Genomic DNA, 12,852 nt, shown 5'->3' with positions numbered 1-12,852 from the left:
GGGCTGGGAACTGGCCACCCCAGCTTTTAAATTCACACGGCTTGGCTCCCAGCTTCATTCTACTCGGGTGATACCTTGCTTGCACCCTTCCTCCCGTTTCACTCTCCTGTGATCGTGGACTTCCTGAGTGAGGAGTTCACAGGATGCCTCAAACAGAAACCCCCGCTGGTTGTGGGTTTAAGGCCGACTGGCCTGACTTCGATGTGAGTCTTGGCTCTGATGTTCAGTAGCTTTCTGAATCTAGGCAAGCCCTGTCAGCTTTCTTTCTTTCTTTTTTTTTTTTTTTTTAATGACATCACTTTATTTTTATTTTATTTTAGTTTTCGGTGAGGGGGGAGGAAATTAGGTTTATTTATTTTTTAACGAAGGTACTAGGGGGTGAACCCAGGACCTGGTGCCTGCTAGGCACACCCCCTACCACTAAGCTTCACCCTCGCCACCCCCTTTAAGCTTTCGGAACCTCCCTGTATGTGTAAAGCAGGGGTAACAGTGATACCTTTCTGGGGTGTGGTAAGGGTTCTACGATAAAATAAATTTCAGAGATGTGGGTTTAACCCATGAAACATATTAGTAATAAAACAACAACCACGGACATCTAGGCAAAAAAATTAGCTTAAAATAAAGTAATAAGAACCATTGCAAAACCCCTCAAAAGGTGGAAAGTTCCATTAACATCCTGAAGATTCACCACGAGGTTCCTGGAGCTCAGACGCCCTGATGGCAGAGGTCGGCTGTCTAGAGCACATCTGGGCAGAATTCATTTTTCCTGCCTCCTGCTTCGGTGCCTACAGTTGTACAGGGAAGGGAGGCTTGATCACGCCAGACCTGAATCCTCTGTGTTCTATCCCAGAGAGCCCTCTGGCCCCTTGTCCCCTCCCCACTGCAGGGCCTCGTTCAGCAGCCCTCTCTTTCGTGAGCTCATGCCCCATCTGTGTTACTCCCAGTTGGAATCAAATTCCATTTCCGAGGGAACCTGCTTCTGAACTGTTTACACCCCTAAATCGATCAGAGGGAGAAGGCAGGCATCTCCACCTGCTCTTCCCTCGTGTCTGAAGCCTTCCCAGCACCGTGTGGGATAAACAGAGCACGGTATCCACCTGAGGGGGTTGGGGGACATGTGTATCCCCTTTGCTCCACAGTGTGAGGTCGGGGGACCAGCAGCCTCAGCTGAGAGCTGATCAGAAATGCAGTTTCCAGCCTGTCCCCCCCACCCCCGGCCCAGCCCAAGCCTGCGGCGGGCCCCCAGACCGTCCACAAGATGCATTAGCTTGTGAAATGCTCCCCTGGACCATGTTCCCCACACTGGTGGTCAGCAGATCAGGACCTGGGACAGCTCAGCGCCTTCCTCTGCTGAGTGAGGCCGGCAGTGGCCGCTGGTGACCCCACACCGACTGTCAAATAACCACTCTTCTGCTTCCGTGTCCACGGTCACTTTGGCACAAGGAATTTGTGACAATTAAAACCCTGCAGTTTACTCAAAGTACATGTTACCTGCATGAGTGCTGGGCTTTGTGGAGTCCACTTGGGTGATGTGGAGAATGAGCCCCCAGACCAGCTTTTAATAAAGCCGCTTTTTCCACATCGCTCGAGTGGGCTCCATAAAGACCAGCATCCATGCACGCACACACATATACATGTACACACATGCACATGTGCAAACACACACGCATGCAGAGACATAAGCGCACATGCATGCACTCACACGTGCACACATGCACAGTGCAAACACATGCAGAGACATAGCACACATGTAAATGCATGCATGCACACATACATGTGCACACATGCACATGTGCAAATGCATGCAGAGACAAGCACACACATACATGTACACCTGCACATGTGCAGACACACACACAGACATAGCACACATGCACACATGTAAATGCATGCGCACACATGCACACACAAATGCATGCACACATGTAAACACAATGTGCGCACACATGCAAGGACACAACATGCACACGTACATGTACACACACATGTGCAAACACGCGGAGACAAGCGTACATGCATGTGTGCACACACATACATGTGCACACACGCACATGTGCACACACACGTGCAGAGACATAAGCACACATGCATGCACACATGCAAACGCATGCAGAGACACGCACACATGTAAATGCATGCACACACACATACATGTACACACGCACACATGCACAGACGTAAGCACACATGCATACACGCAAATGCACATGCAGTTGTAAACACGTGCACACGTAAGCATACAACATGCATACATGCACACATATGTAAACACATAAACCCACCCACACATGTAAACACACACATGCAAACACAATACATGCACACAATACACGCACACATGTAAACACACATGTAAATACACATGCACACATGTAAACACAGAGACACACATGTGCATACAGGTAAACACACATGCACATGCGGTTTCCTCACCTTGACTTCCCCCTTTCCTTCTGTCTTGATGCCCTTCCATCCTGGACCTTTGCATTTCAGGAGGCTGGCCCATGACCACAAGAGAGAGCACGTCTCAGGTTCACGGGCAACACGATGCTCTGAACTGAAACGGGGGACCCGCCGCTCTCCAGCCGTGTCTGCTGTGATTTTCGTGGAGTAGACGGCCGGGCAGGGAGACGGTTCCTTCACGTGTGTTACGACTTTTCCTTGCACGGAGAAGTGGTGCTCCCGGTTGCAGACTTTCCCCTTTAATGAGGTTGTCTGTTTCTTCCCTAAGTGTTGCTGAAGTGTGTCGGGCTTTCCAGCAGCCTGTGGAGCCCCTGGAAGCTACAGCGGCCCTGCGGAGAGCGGGGATGCTGGCCCTGCGTGCGCTGGTTCTCCTTGCAGGTGGGTGCGTCCGCGCGCGGGTGCCCGGGCCCACGTCCGGAGCTTGGCTGTCCGCGCCATGGCTCGTGAGCTGCTCTTGGACTAAAGCGTGGCCTTCCTGTCTGACACCCGAGGGCCCTGAGGGCCTGGTCCACCCCTCCTCCCCAGCCCCACCATGGAGATGCTTTTCCAGCCAGGGGCATCCACCCCTTCCCTGCCCCTGAGCTGGGCTTCTGGTCCCTGCATCTCTGCTCGTGGAATGTGCCCCCCTGTCCTTCTGAGCTGTCCTGTGGCTGGAGAAGGCACGCCCTCGTCTCCTGGGTGGGCAGTGACCTGGGCAGACAGGATCAGTGCTCTGATCTCGTACGTCCGCCTCCTCTAACGGAGTCACTGTTCCTTGGAGGCTGCGGCCGCGTGGTCGCCTTCTGTGCACATCCACGCGGTAACCTGAATTCCCAGAACCCTTTCTCTAAACTCCTGGCACTTTTACTCATATTTGAGTTTCTTGGTAGCCATTTCTGCAGCCGTTTGCAACTTTACGGAGAGCAGGATCTGCTCCTTGTTCAGTTCCCTCTCCATAATACTCAGCTTAGTGCGTACCTGGGGGTAATTCATACTCAGTTGTGAATGAATGAATTTGTCTCCTGAGATCCGACCTGCCAGATCCGTTACTACGGATTTGAGTGAAATTTCCTCTCGAGGCCGTTGTTGGAGGAACAGACCATAAGCTGCCCTCAGGGCTGGCTGGGTGCCTTCGAGAACTTTCTCTGAGATGTGCACATGAGGTCTCAGAGCCCCTCCGCGTCCACAGACAGGACCAGGGCTGCTTACGTAGCTTTGCACCCGCACCCAGGCTGCTGCTTTTTGTGGCTTGGCGACCTGCACGAGGCTGCAGCCGCCCTGTTGGTGCTGCCAGGAATGGGGTCCTTGCAAATGCTGACGGCAGCAGGTGTGGGCTGAAGGATATGAGCCTGAGGAGGGAGGAGCAGGGAGGAGAAATGGGTCTAATCACACCAAGAGGAGAAGAGGGGCCCAGGGGCCAGCTGAGGGGCCTTGAGCCCTGGTGGAGCCCGCCAGCCTCAAATCAACCGTGTGCGTAATTCCACCTTCACACTGAGTGAGGGGGAACACTGCCCGTCCCTGCTCCCAGCCAGCAGGAGAAAGCCAAGACTGTCCTGGGCAAACTGGGGCCGCCAGGTAGCCTGCCTCGGGGGACAGGAGGAGGGCCCGTGTGGGGAGGTGGGGGGAGGCTCTCACTGCCCTGCATTCAGTGGGGCCCAGAGAAAACCAGGTCTTCACTTGGTTACATTTGAGTCCCTGAAGGTACAGCCTCCACCTCGTACTCTGAACCTTCATCTTGATGATTTAAGAAATCTTTGCGAATCTGTATCGTTTTGAATGTTCAAAAAATGATTTCAAGATTTGCAGATACACACTGCTGCGTATAAAACAGATGAACAACAAGGGTCTACTGTGCAGCACAGGGAACTCTATTCAATACCTCGTAATGACCTATAATGAGAAAGAACATGAAAAGGAATATATGTATGTGCATGTATGACTGAAGCGCTGTGCTGCGCACCAGAAATTGACACAGCGTTGTGAACTGACTAGACTTTGATAAAAACATATAAATGCAAAAAATACGATTTCATGCAAGTGGCTAGCTGGGGAGCGGACAGTTTCCTGATGGCTTCTCTCTGTGTGTTTCCCCCGGCAGAAAACCCTTCCTGGACCGAGGACGTCCTCTGTGTCCCTCTGAGTGACGAGCAGGGCTGGATAAGGCGCCTCGCTTTATCTGTTCTCCGAGGGGTCACTCTGGTGCAGGACCACCTCCAGGTGTGTTGGCTTTGCTGGGTCCAAGGCTGGCCTGTCCATGACGACTGGCCCACGCGAGGCAGCCCCGTCGTGCTGAGCTTGCTGGCTCGGTCCCCAGAAGTGAGGTGAAGGCGGTGCGCGGTCACGGGGGGCGGTCGGGGCGGCAGAGCACGTGTTGACACGTCCCCCGCGGCTTCTCCGGTGGCCGGTGCTGACTCCTGAGTGCCGGCTGCCACATTGTCAGGAAGTTTGCACGCTGGTTCTTACACATAGACATCATTAATGGTTACATTCTGTAAACGTGATAAAAAGTTAAACGCAAACGTACTGGATACGCAGATTCATCGCTTCCTAGTCCCTTCCGTGTGTTTTGCTGCTGTCTGTTCTCCTGAGATCGTTTACAGCTCTCGCGTCCAGACGGTTGGACACCACATGCCTCTCTCTTCTCAAGTCTGTGCCCAGGCCGTCACGTCGGCTGCTTGGACTGGTTCCACGGTGGGAGCACTCACACCAAGAAGGCAGCCTGTGTGACAGACGAGGTCTGTATTTCATCAAAGAGCCGCCATTGCCCATTTACTGGCCCCGCGCGGGGTGTGACCGCCAGCGCACCGGCAAGTCCCAGGGGCTCAGAGCTGACGGGAACCTGCGTGGATGTCCTCTTTGCCTCCCCTGGGGCTTTTATCTGCTGCCGACGCCCTTGCCCCGACGTTAACGAGCCCTGGGCCCACGGGCACCACCCCTGAGCTGCTGGGGAAGCCTACACGATGGAGTTTTTTTTTTTTTTAATGCAACTGATACCATTTTTTTTTTTTTAATTTAAAAATCTTTTTGGGGCGGGGAGGTCTTTAGGTTTACTTACTTATTTAGGTTTTAGAGGAAGGACCGGGGATTGAACCCAGGACCTCGTGCATGCCAAGCACGCGCTCCGCCACCGAGCTCTGCCCTCCCCGTGCCCCGGGTCCAGCTCTGAACATTGCTTATTGCTTTGGTGGTCCTTTAACTTCCCCGAATCCCACGTCCAGTGGGTGCGGGATCCTCACAGCGAGCAGAGAGGAAGACAGTGCCCGGAGGGACTAGCCGGGCTCCTGCTAAAGTCCCTCGACACGGTGAGGGCCTGGGGGGCCTCACCTTTATGAAAACGCAAGTTGTGGACGCTTGATCGTGTTGTGCAGCCTCAGGAAGGGCGGCGTGTGGGAGCCAGGGGTCTCAGAGAAACATGTCTGCAGCCCCAGCAGGGGCGTGAGCGCACGTGGATTTATTCAGACCCTCATGCCCTGATCCCAGATTGTGTGACGCTTTGGCAGGTACTCCACGTGGGTGAAAAAACAAACAACAAATGAAAAAAACAAAACAAGTCCAACAGACGGTTTGTGAAGGCCGAGGGAAGTCTGCAGCTCCAGCTTCTGAGACAACTGCCTCCAAGACCGTGTTCACATGATGGTCACCTGTCCTGGCTGGTGACGGCTAGGTCCTTTCTGACGAAGAGCAGAGGTGGCCATCTTGGATGACCGAAGGAGACGGGCACTCATCTCGGGATGCGTTTGTGCTCCAAGGGAGCCCGGAGGCCGACGGGATCAGAAATATAAATCTTTCCCAGAGCGTGGGGTGTGAAGTGTCCTGGGCCAGACAGACGCAGGCGGGAGGCACACGGCCACTGTGAGTTTTTAATATTCCTGGTAAATCTCACGCAGAGTGGTCCCTGTGCCAACGTGGGATCCCACTGGAAGTGGAAGTCCTGACCGGTAGCATCCATATGATGACAGTCTGGGGCGTCGCCCCCTTTTGCTCTCTCACTGGTTGCTCTAAACGGCAGATGATAGTCGTAAGGAGCTCACTGGGGATCAGACAGCACATTTAAGAAGGGACAGCAAGTGCCCGTGCGTCTCGGCTCTTCTGGGATGAGGTGATGTGGCCAGAGCTCTAGGTGGGACGGGGGCTTCCGACCGACCGCCTCCCCAGATCGGGACCTGTGGACCCAGCTGTGGGCAGTGTTGCAGAGCAGACCCGGTACACTTACCTGGCCAGACCCTGGACAGTTACAGACTTGTTCTAGCCAGAGAGCAGGGCCTGAGTGAGCTCCCCTTCCATGTGGGGTCACGCCCGTCCCTGAGATAAAGCCCAGTGATGTCAGCCTTCAGCCTTCCCACTGGACACGCCCAGCGTGGAGCCAGTGTGCCTGTGACGGAGGAAGTTAGACCTTTCCTTCTGTGTCTTTGCTCCGAGGGAAGGAGCACTTTCCTCCTCTACACCCCCCATATGTCAAAAGGATTATGCTTTTGCACCCCAATGTTCACAGCAGGACTGTTTACAATAGCCAAGACATGGAAACAACCTAAATGTCCATCAACAGATGACTGGATAAAGAAGCTGTGGTATATTTATACAATGGAATACTACTCGGCCACGAAAAAGGATAAAACAATGCCATTTGCAGCAACATGGATGGACCTGGAGATCATCATGCTAAGTCAAGTCAGGCAGAAAGAGAAAGAAAAATACCATATGAGATCACTCAGATGTGGAATCTAAAAAAAAAATGATACAAATTCTATTTGTAAACCAAAAACAGACTCACGCACCTAAAAAACAAACTATGGTTACCAAAGGGGAAAAGGCGGGGAGGGATAAATTAGGGGTGGGGATTAGCAGACACACACTACTGAACGTAAAATAGATAAACAACAAGGACCTACTGCAGAGTTCAGAAAACTGTGTTCAATTTCTTATAATAACATATAATGGAAAAGAATCTGAAAAGAAAAAAAAATATATGTAAAATGTGTAACTGAGTCGCTTTGCTGTGCACCTGAAACTAACACTGGAAGTCAACTACATCTCAATAAAATGTTTTTTTTTAAAAAGCTTATGCTGTTAAATTTAAGGATAGCATTTGTAGCAGGAATATTACAAATGAGCAGAATTAAATTCAATTTGGGTGTCAGTATAGATTATGAGCTCAAGGCTCTTTTCTGTGAGGGGACACTCCGTGGGCAGAGCTGCAGTGTGACATGTTTTATTGAACCCCCATTCCCAGAGGAGGCCCTTCATTTGCACCGGTGGTTCTGACCCAGAACTGTCTGTGCACCTGTGTCCCGGGAAGAGGGGTCACCATGGAGGAAGGGGAGTGTGAGGCTGCGAAGGGTTGTGTCGGGGGGTTCGGGGGTGGACGGGGGAGGCTTGGACGACGCCACACCCAGGAGTGAGAGCAGACAGTGTCCACGGGCTTCTCTGCGTGTTGTTAGAACTTCCTGAGATGAAGGACGGTTACCTGACAGCTTTCGGTGCAGGTGGTGCCCAGCCAGGGCGTGCGGAGGTCTGGTTTCCAGACATGCGCTCACCCGAACAAGTGTGTGCTTCTAACTGCAACCACTGCTGTGTTTTCTAGGAAACGGCAGAGCTGTGGGCCTCCCCCCATCAGCCAAGCTGTGAAGATCTGAGCAGGAATCTCTCCAGCGCCTTGCGGAGCTTCCGGAGCGCCTTGGAGAAGGCCCGTGTGCGGAGCTGTGCCTGCGGGTCCCCGCCGGGCCCCGGCCCCCGGCCCCTGCGCACGTACGCCCTGCGCGCCCTCCACCCCTGCCCTCGCCGAGGCCATACCTCCCTGCGTTTTCAAATGACAGACTTCACACGGTCATGTGCACCACAGGGCATTAAAATTCACGCTGGTGCCGTGTTTGCACCCACACCAGCGTCTTTAGGGTGTGAACTGTAAGAAGCCGAGCTTCATCGCGGCTCCGGGCGTTGGATCAAAATGTCCAGACCTGAGGTCACAATTTGGCATTCGTTACGTTCTGGGGGACCGGCCAGCGACTTCTCATGCTGGATTAACTTTGTTCTGAGCCCTCCAAGTGTAACCCGCCCCGGAAGAGGCAGTCAGGCCCTTGCTCGTCTGCAGCGAGCTGTTCACAGAAAGGACGATGTTCAGCTGAATTCTTGGTGTCCTAATTTCTCACGCATCCCAGGATCTGTCTTCTCCATCCCTTCCACACTCATGAGACCCTTTATTCCGCACCCTGGTGACCGACTCACCTTGCCTGGCAGGGGCTCCCAGACGGAAACGCTGGGGTCGTGATACTGACCAGTATTCACATCCAGAGTGTGTGTGTCTAATTATTCGGGGGACTTTTATAGAAATGGGGTCTTGTCACCTTGTTCCCAGGGACTGATGCACTATTGTTCCCTCCGGCATTGTTGCTTGCTGTCTCATCTTGCCCAAATTAGCTGCAATTTTCTACCATTTCAGGTTGGCCCGAAGCCTCGAGAAGACTTTGCTGTCTGGGAACCCCATTATGACTTTCCTTGGCAATTTCTCAGTAACTCAGGGTAAGTACGCGGTTCCTGCACGTCTGCCTGAGTGAAAATTGAGTTTAGTTTCTCGCACGAACGTATGATTACAGTAAAACACATTCAGGGAGGGTTAGTGCTGTAGGTGATAAAGAACAGGTTAGAGCCGCCTGGCTGCCCTGACGTCTTCGGGGTTGAGAAGGGTGTCGCCAAGTCCTGGGTCCGACACCGAGACAGGAAGGAAGGGAGACGTCCGTGGTCGTGGTGTCTCCCTGCACACGGAGACCTCGACGAGCCTCTGTTTCTCTGTCTGGTCCATACGATCCATAAGCCCTTGCAACAATGATAAGTCAAGCCTGAAGAATTCTGGCAAATCTCTCGTTGAGAAACGTGAGATACATAGGTTCGTGGAGAGGAGTGAGTTCCCTAAGGAGAACCACCTGTTTCCAGAGCAAATCTTAACGTGCACAGGGCTCGGGGGTGGCAGGCCTCCCGCCCTGGGGTTTTGTTTCACTGCTGGTGTTGGTGAACTCAGGTCCTCCTGGAAGATAAGGTGTGACTTTATTTAGTGCTTATGTACTGGGGGGCTGGGCACGGTCAAGGAGGCGACCCCGGCCAGGTTTTAGCGTCAGATCTCGTCTTCGCAGTCAGCAACACCCCAAACACGTGTCGCTATAAGATTTCCTTCCTCTGGGTCGCTTTTCAGATGTAAAAGTCAAAGACGTGATACAGAACGTCACCAGGTTAACCGAAGGGCTTCGGACGTCTCTGCACATCTCAGACGCGACCATCGAGGGCATTTTAGAAGCCAACGTCTCCCATTCAAAGGTACCGCCGGCTTCTCCTCGGGTTGCCCTCCCCGCGAGCCCTCGGGCGGGCGGCCGGGGGCTGCTGCCCTCCTGTCCTGGTGCCTCCCTGCCCCACGGCTGGGGGCCTCGTGTGAATGATACAAACAGAGGCAGAAGGGAAACGAGAGAATAAACCAGCAGTCAAAGGACGTTGTTGTCCGCTGCCAAGACCTGGGGGACTGTCACGGTGCTGCCTTTGCTGGCGTTAGAAATGAAGTCGGTGAATGATGTTTGTTCCGGAATTCCCAAACTGATGGGCGGTGCCTGGGGGGCCCTGCTGGGGCGGCTGTGATTTCATCTGAGTGGGGGATGCCTGTGTGCAGCCGGACGTGTGCTGTGGGACGGCTCGGTGTGTCGGCAGACGGGCAGTTGCAGGCAGGCGTGTCCCCGAGGGGGTTGAGAGGCACTGGTTGAGGCCACGGAGATAAGGAGATGGGGACACGTGCGGGGCGGGTTTCTCCGCGGAGGGTGGGAGCGCGTGAGTTTCTCCTCGTCCCCGGCGGACGCCCCCTGCGCCCCTGGCACGAACTTGGCTGGGATGACCTGTCAGCACTTCCAGTGGGGTTTCAGTTCCCGGGACCCAGAACCTGCCGGAAGCAGCCGCCACGAAGGGGGCTCTCGAGTGAGCACTTTTCTTGACCGTCAGCCGGGCCCCTGTGGATCCTGACTTTCCTGTGGTGCGTCTTGTGAATTGCGGCTAAATGCGAGCCTTGACAAGGAGGCCAGTTGACTAAGAGTTAACCCACGTTAAGGAAGAGATGAGAGGAGCTCCAGACTCATGTTCTGTCTCCTCAGGGACGTTATGGTGCAAGGAAGATGCCAAAGGCAGCTTATGGAGGACCCCCATGCACTGGGGAGGGGTGTGTCTGCTGGATCGTGTGGCAGGCGAACGGAGCAGTGACCGAGTTCGTTTAAGCAGCGACTAGCAACGCGGTCAGAGAAGGGTCAGGGCGGCTGCCTCCGGGGGTCCCTTCAAATTCTACATCTTGGGTTCCATGGTTTGTGCCCAGTTCAACAAGTGGCCACTGGGTGTCGCTGAGGTTCCGTGGCCGGAGGGCTGGGCTCCGGGCAGGCTCGGAGACGGCTGATGCCGCGGGTAGACGGCTGTGCAGTGCTTTTAGCATTTGTCTGTCTTCCTCTACCTCTCGGGCCGTGGACGTCGTTATGGAGGGTCACCTAAACCGCTGGACAGTTAGGTCGCCGGGAGGGCATTAGAAGCATTGCATTCCTGGGACTCAGATAAATAAGGAAGGTCTTTGCTTTGACGGCTGAGTGCGTCCATGAACTGGAACGCGTCCACAGACCTTAGGTAATTGTTCGGTTAGGAGAAATACGGCTGGAGCCTCATTCATCCACCTGCTGGGAGTCTTCCCTCCCGGAGCCTGGACCCCCGAGTCCCTGCTCTGAGGGAGCGGACGTCCTGTGGGGTGGCAGACGCACTAAACAGACACGTGTCGTACGGTGAAGTTCTGCGCGGCACATGTCCGGGGCGACCTGGCAGTGGTGGGGACAGGTGGTCCCGGGGGCTCCCTGAGGACGGGGCATCGGGGCTCAGACGGACAAGGGGAAACCACTGTTTGTAAAGACATGAGAGAGCCCCAGGGCTGGGGACCCAGTCAGAAGGCCAGGGGCAGGAAGAAGGGGATGGCGGCCAGGCTGACCCGTGGACGCCATGCACTTTCCTTTCCCGCCCTCTGTTCTGGCTTCAGCTGCTGGGGGCCCCTGGGGAAGGTCCTCTCTCCCAGCGCTCCATTCCTTAGCACCGGCGTCTCCAGGTGCAAACCCCAGGTCTCAGACGCCTGGGGCGTGTTGGAGCCTGGAGCCTGGCTCACCCACCTCCGCCCTGGACTGAGTCCCCCCACCCGCCCGGAGACGCTCCGCGCATGTTGTGCCGTGGTGCCCGGCCCCTCGCTCCCGATCAGCAGTGACCTCCTTCTCTGCACCAGGCCGATTTGTTGCTCTTTTCAGAGGTGACCGTGAGGTTGCAGAGTCAGGACCGAGGAGCCTGAGAGAGCGATCAGAGGGTCTGTCCACTCCCTTGGGAGACAGGGGTGCCACATCCCCCTGCAGATTTGTGCTCCCTCCTCGAAGGTGGAGGAAGGTGAGGGCAGAGCTCCCCGCGAGCTCTGATCTCCTCTGCGAGGCTCTTAAGGGGAAAAGCTGATCTGCAACCTTTTCTTACTTCCCGTGGGCAGGAAGGAGTGCGTTTGGTGCATCTGGCCTAATTTCTGTCTCTCACTGGGGGTGGCATCTGTAGGCGCCATGACCAGCTGGCTGGCACACTTTTTGGCGCGAGAGCCGCCTTCCGGGAATTTCTCCAGCCTGGCCTGTTCCGATGGTTCTGGCTCACGGAGCCAGGCTTCTGGAGCGCTGCGTCGGATGGTTCCCGGTGTGACTCACTTCGGAGTAGACGCCGTTCACCGCAGGCTCACCCTGGCTTTTTTTCTGAGAGAGAAACAATTAACCTGTGAGTAGAGTTGAGAGTTCCCGGCGCACGAGAGGAACGGGGCCCGGTGTGCCTTGGTGGGCGCCCCCGGCCACGTGGAAGGTCTTACCCCAAACGGAACGCGTCCTGAGCTGTGAGTGTCACGCGGTTCCCACAAGTAACCCCACCGCCACGTCATCAGGCTGGAATTCGTGATCCTTCTAATTCTGGAAACTTCAGACCCTCCGCCAACCTGTCATGGAAGATAAATGGCTGCTTCAGTGGGTGCCTCTTCCCTACTTGTACTTCTGCACGTGTGTTTGAACCCGAGTTTCCGAATTTGCATTGCTCCCTGCACAAGAGCGTCTCCCTGGTTATGGCCAATTATTCCAACCCTCAGGGTCCCTTGAACCCTGCTCTGCTTTGCAGAGTGTCATCCGTCACTCCCGGCTTGGCCAGTCACAAAGGGAACGAACACGTCTCCTGAGCTTCCATTCAAGTCGTTCCTGCAGGAAGGTGACCGTGGCCTTGGGGGGTCTCCCCACCAAATCCACGTTCGGTAGCTTGAAGCAGCGCCAGCATGTCTGCCTGGGGGCCTGCGACGGCCTGGTCCACTCAGTCTGCCTTCCCAAGACGTTGACTTTGCGCTGAGCTGGCCCG

General features: G+C 54.8%; 1 protein-coding gene across 1 annotated transcript in view; it reads left to right on the top strand.

Annotated features, from left to right (window-relative positions):
* The window catches only part of ABCA13 (ATP binding cassette subfamily A member 13), a 181,454-nt gene that overhangs the window by 37,343 nt on the left and 131,259 nt on the right, over positions 1 to 12,852 (top strand). The window contains exons 9-13 of the mRNA XM_031444992.2: positions 2,732 to 2,841; positions 4,541 to 4,659; positions 8,024 to 8,187; positions 8,879 to 8,958; positions 9,626 to 9,747. Of these exons, the coding sequence (XP_031300852.2) occupies positions 2,732 to 2,841; positions 4,541 to 4,659; positions 8,024 to 8,187; positions 8,879 to 8,958; positions 9,626 to 9,747 (595 nt within the window). The remainder of the gene's footprint in view (positions 1 to 2,731; positions 2,842 to 4,540; positions 4,660 to 8,023; positions 8,188 to 8,878; positions 8,959 to 9,625; positions 9,748 to 12,852) is intronic.

Source organism: Camelus dromedarius, chromosome 35 (assembly GCF_036321535.1).
Source record: "Camelus dromedarius isolate mCamDro1 chromosome 35, mCamDro1.pat, whole genome shotgun sequence".
NCBI classification, from domain to species: domain Eukaryota; kingdom Metazoa; phylum Chordata; class Mammalia; order Artiodactyla; family Camelidae; genus Camelus; species Camelus dromedarius.
Note: the sequence above shows the minus strand (reverse complement) of the source record. Positions and strands in the feature narration are given on the sequence as shown.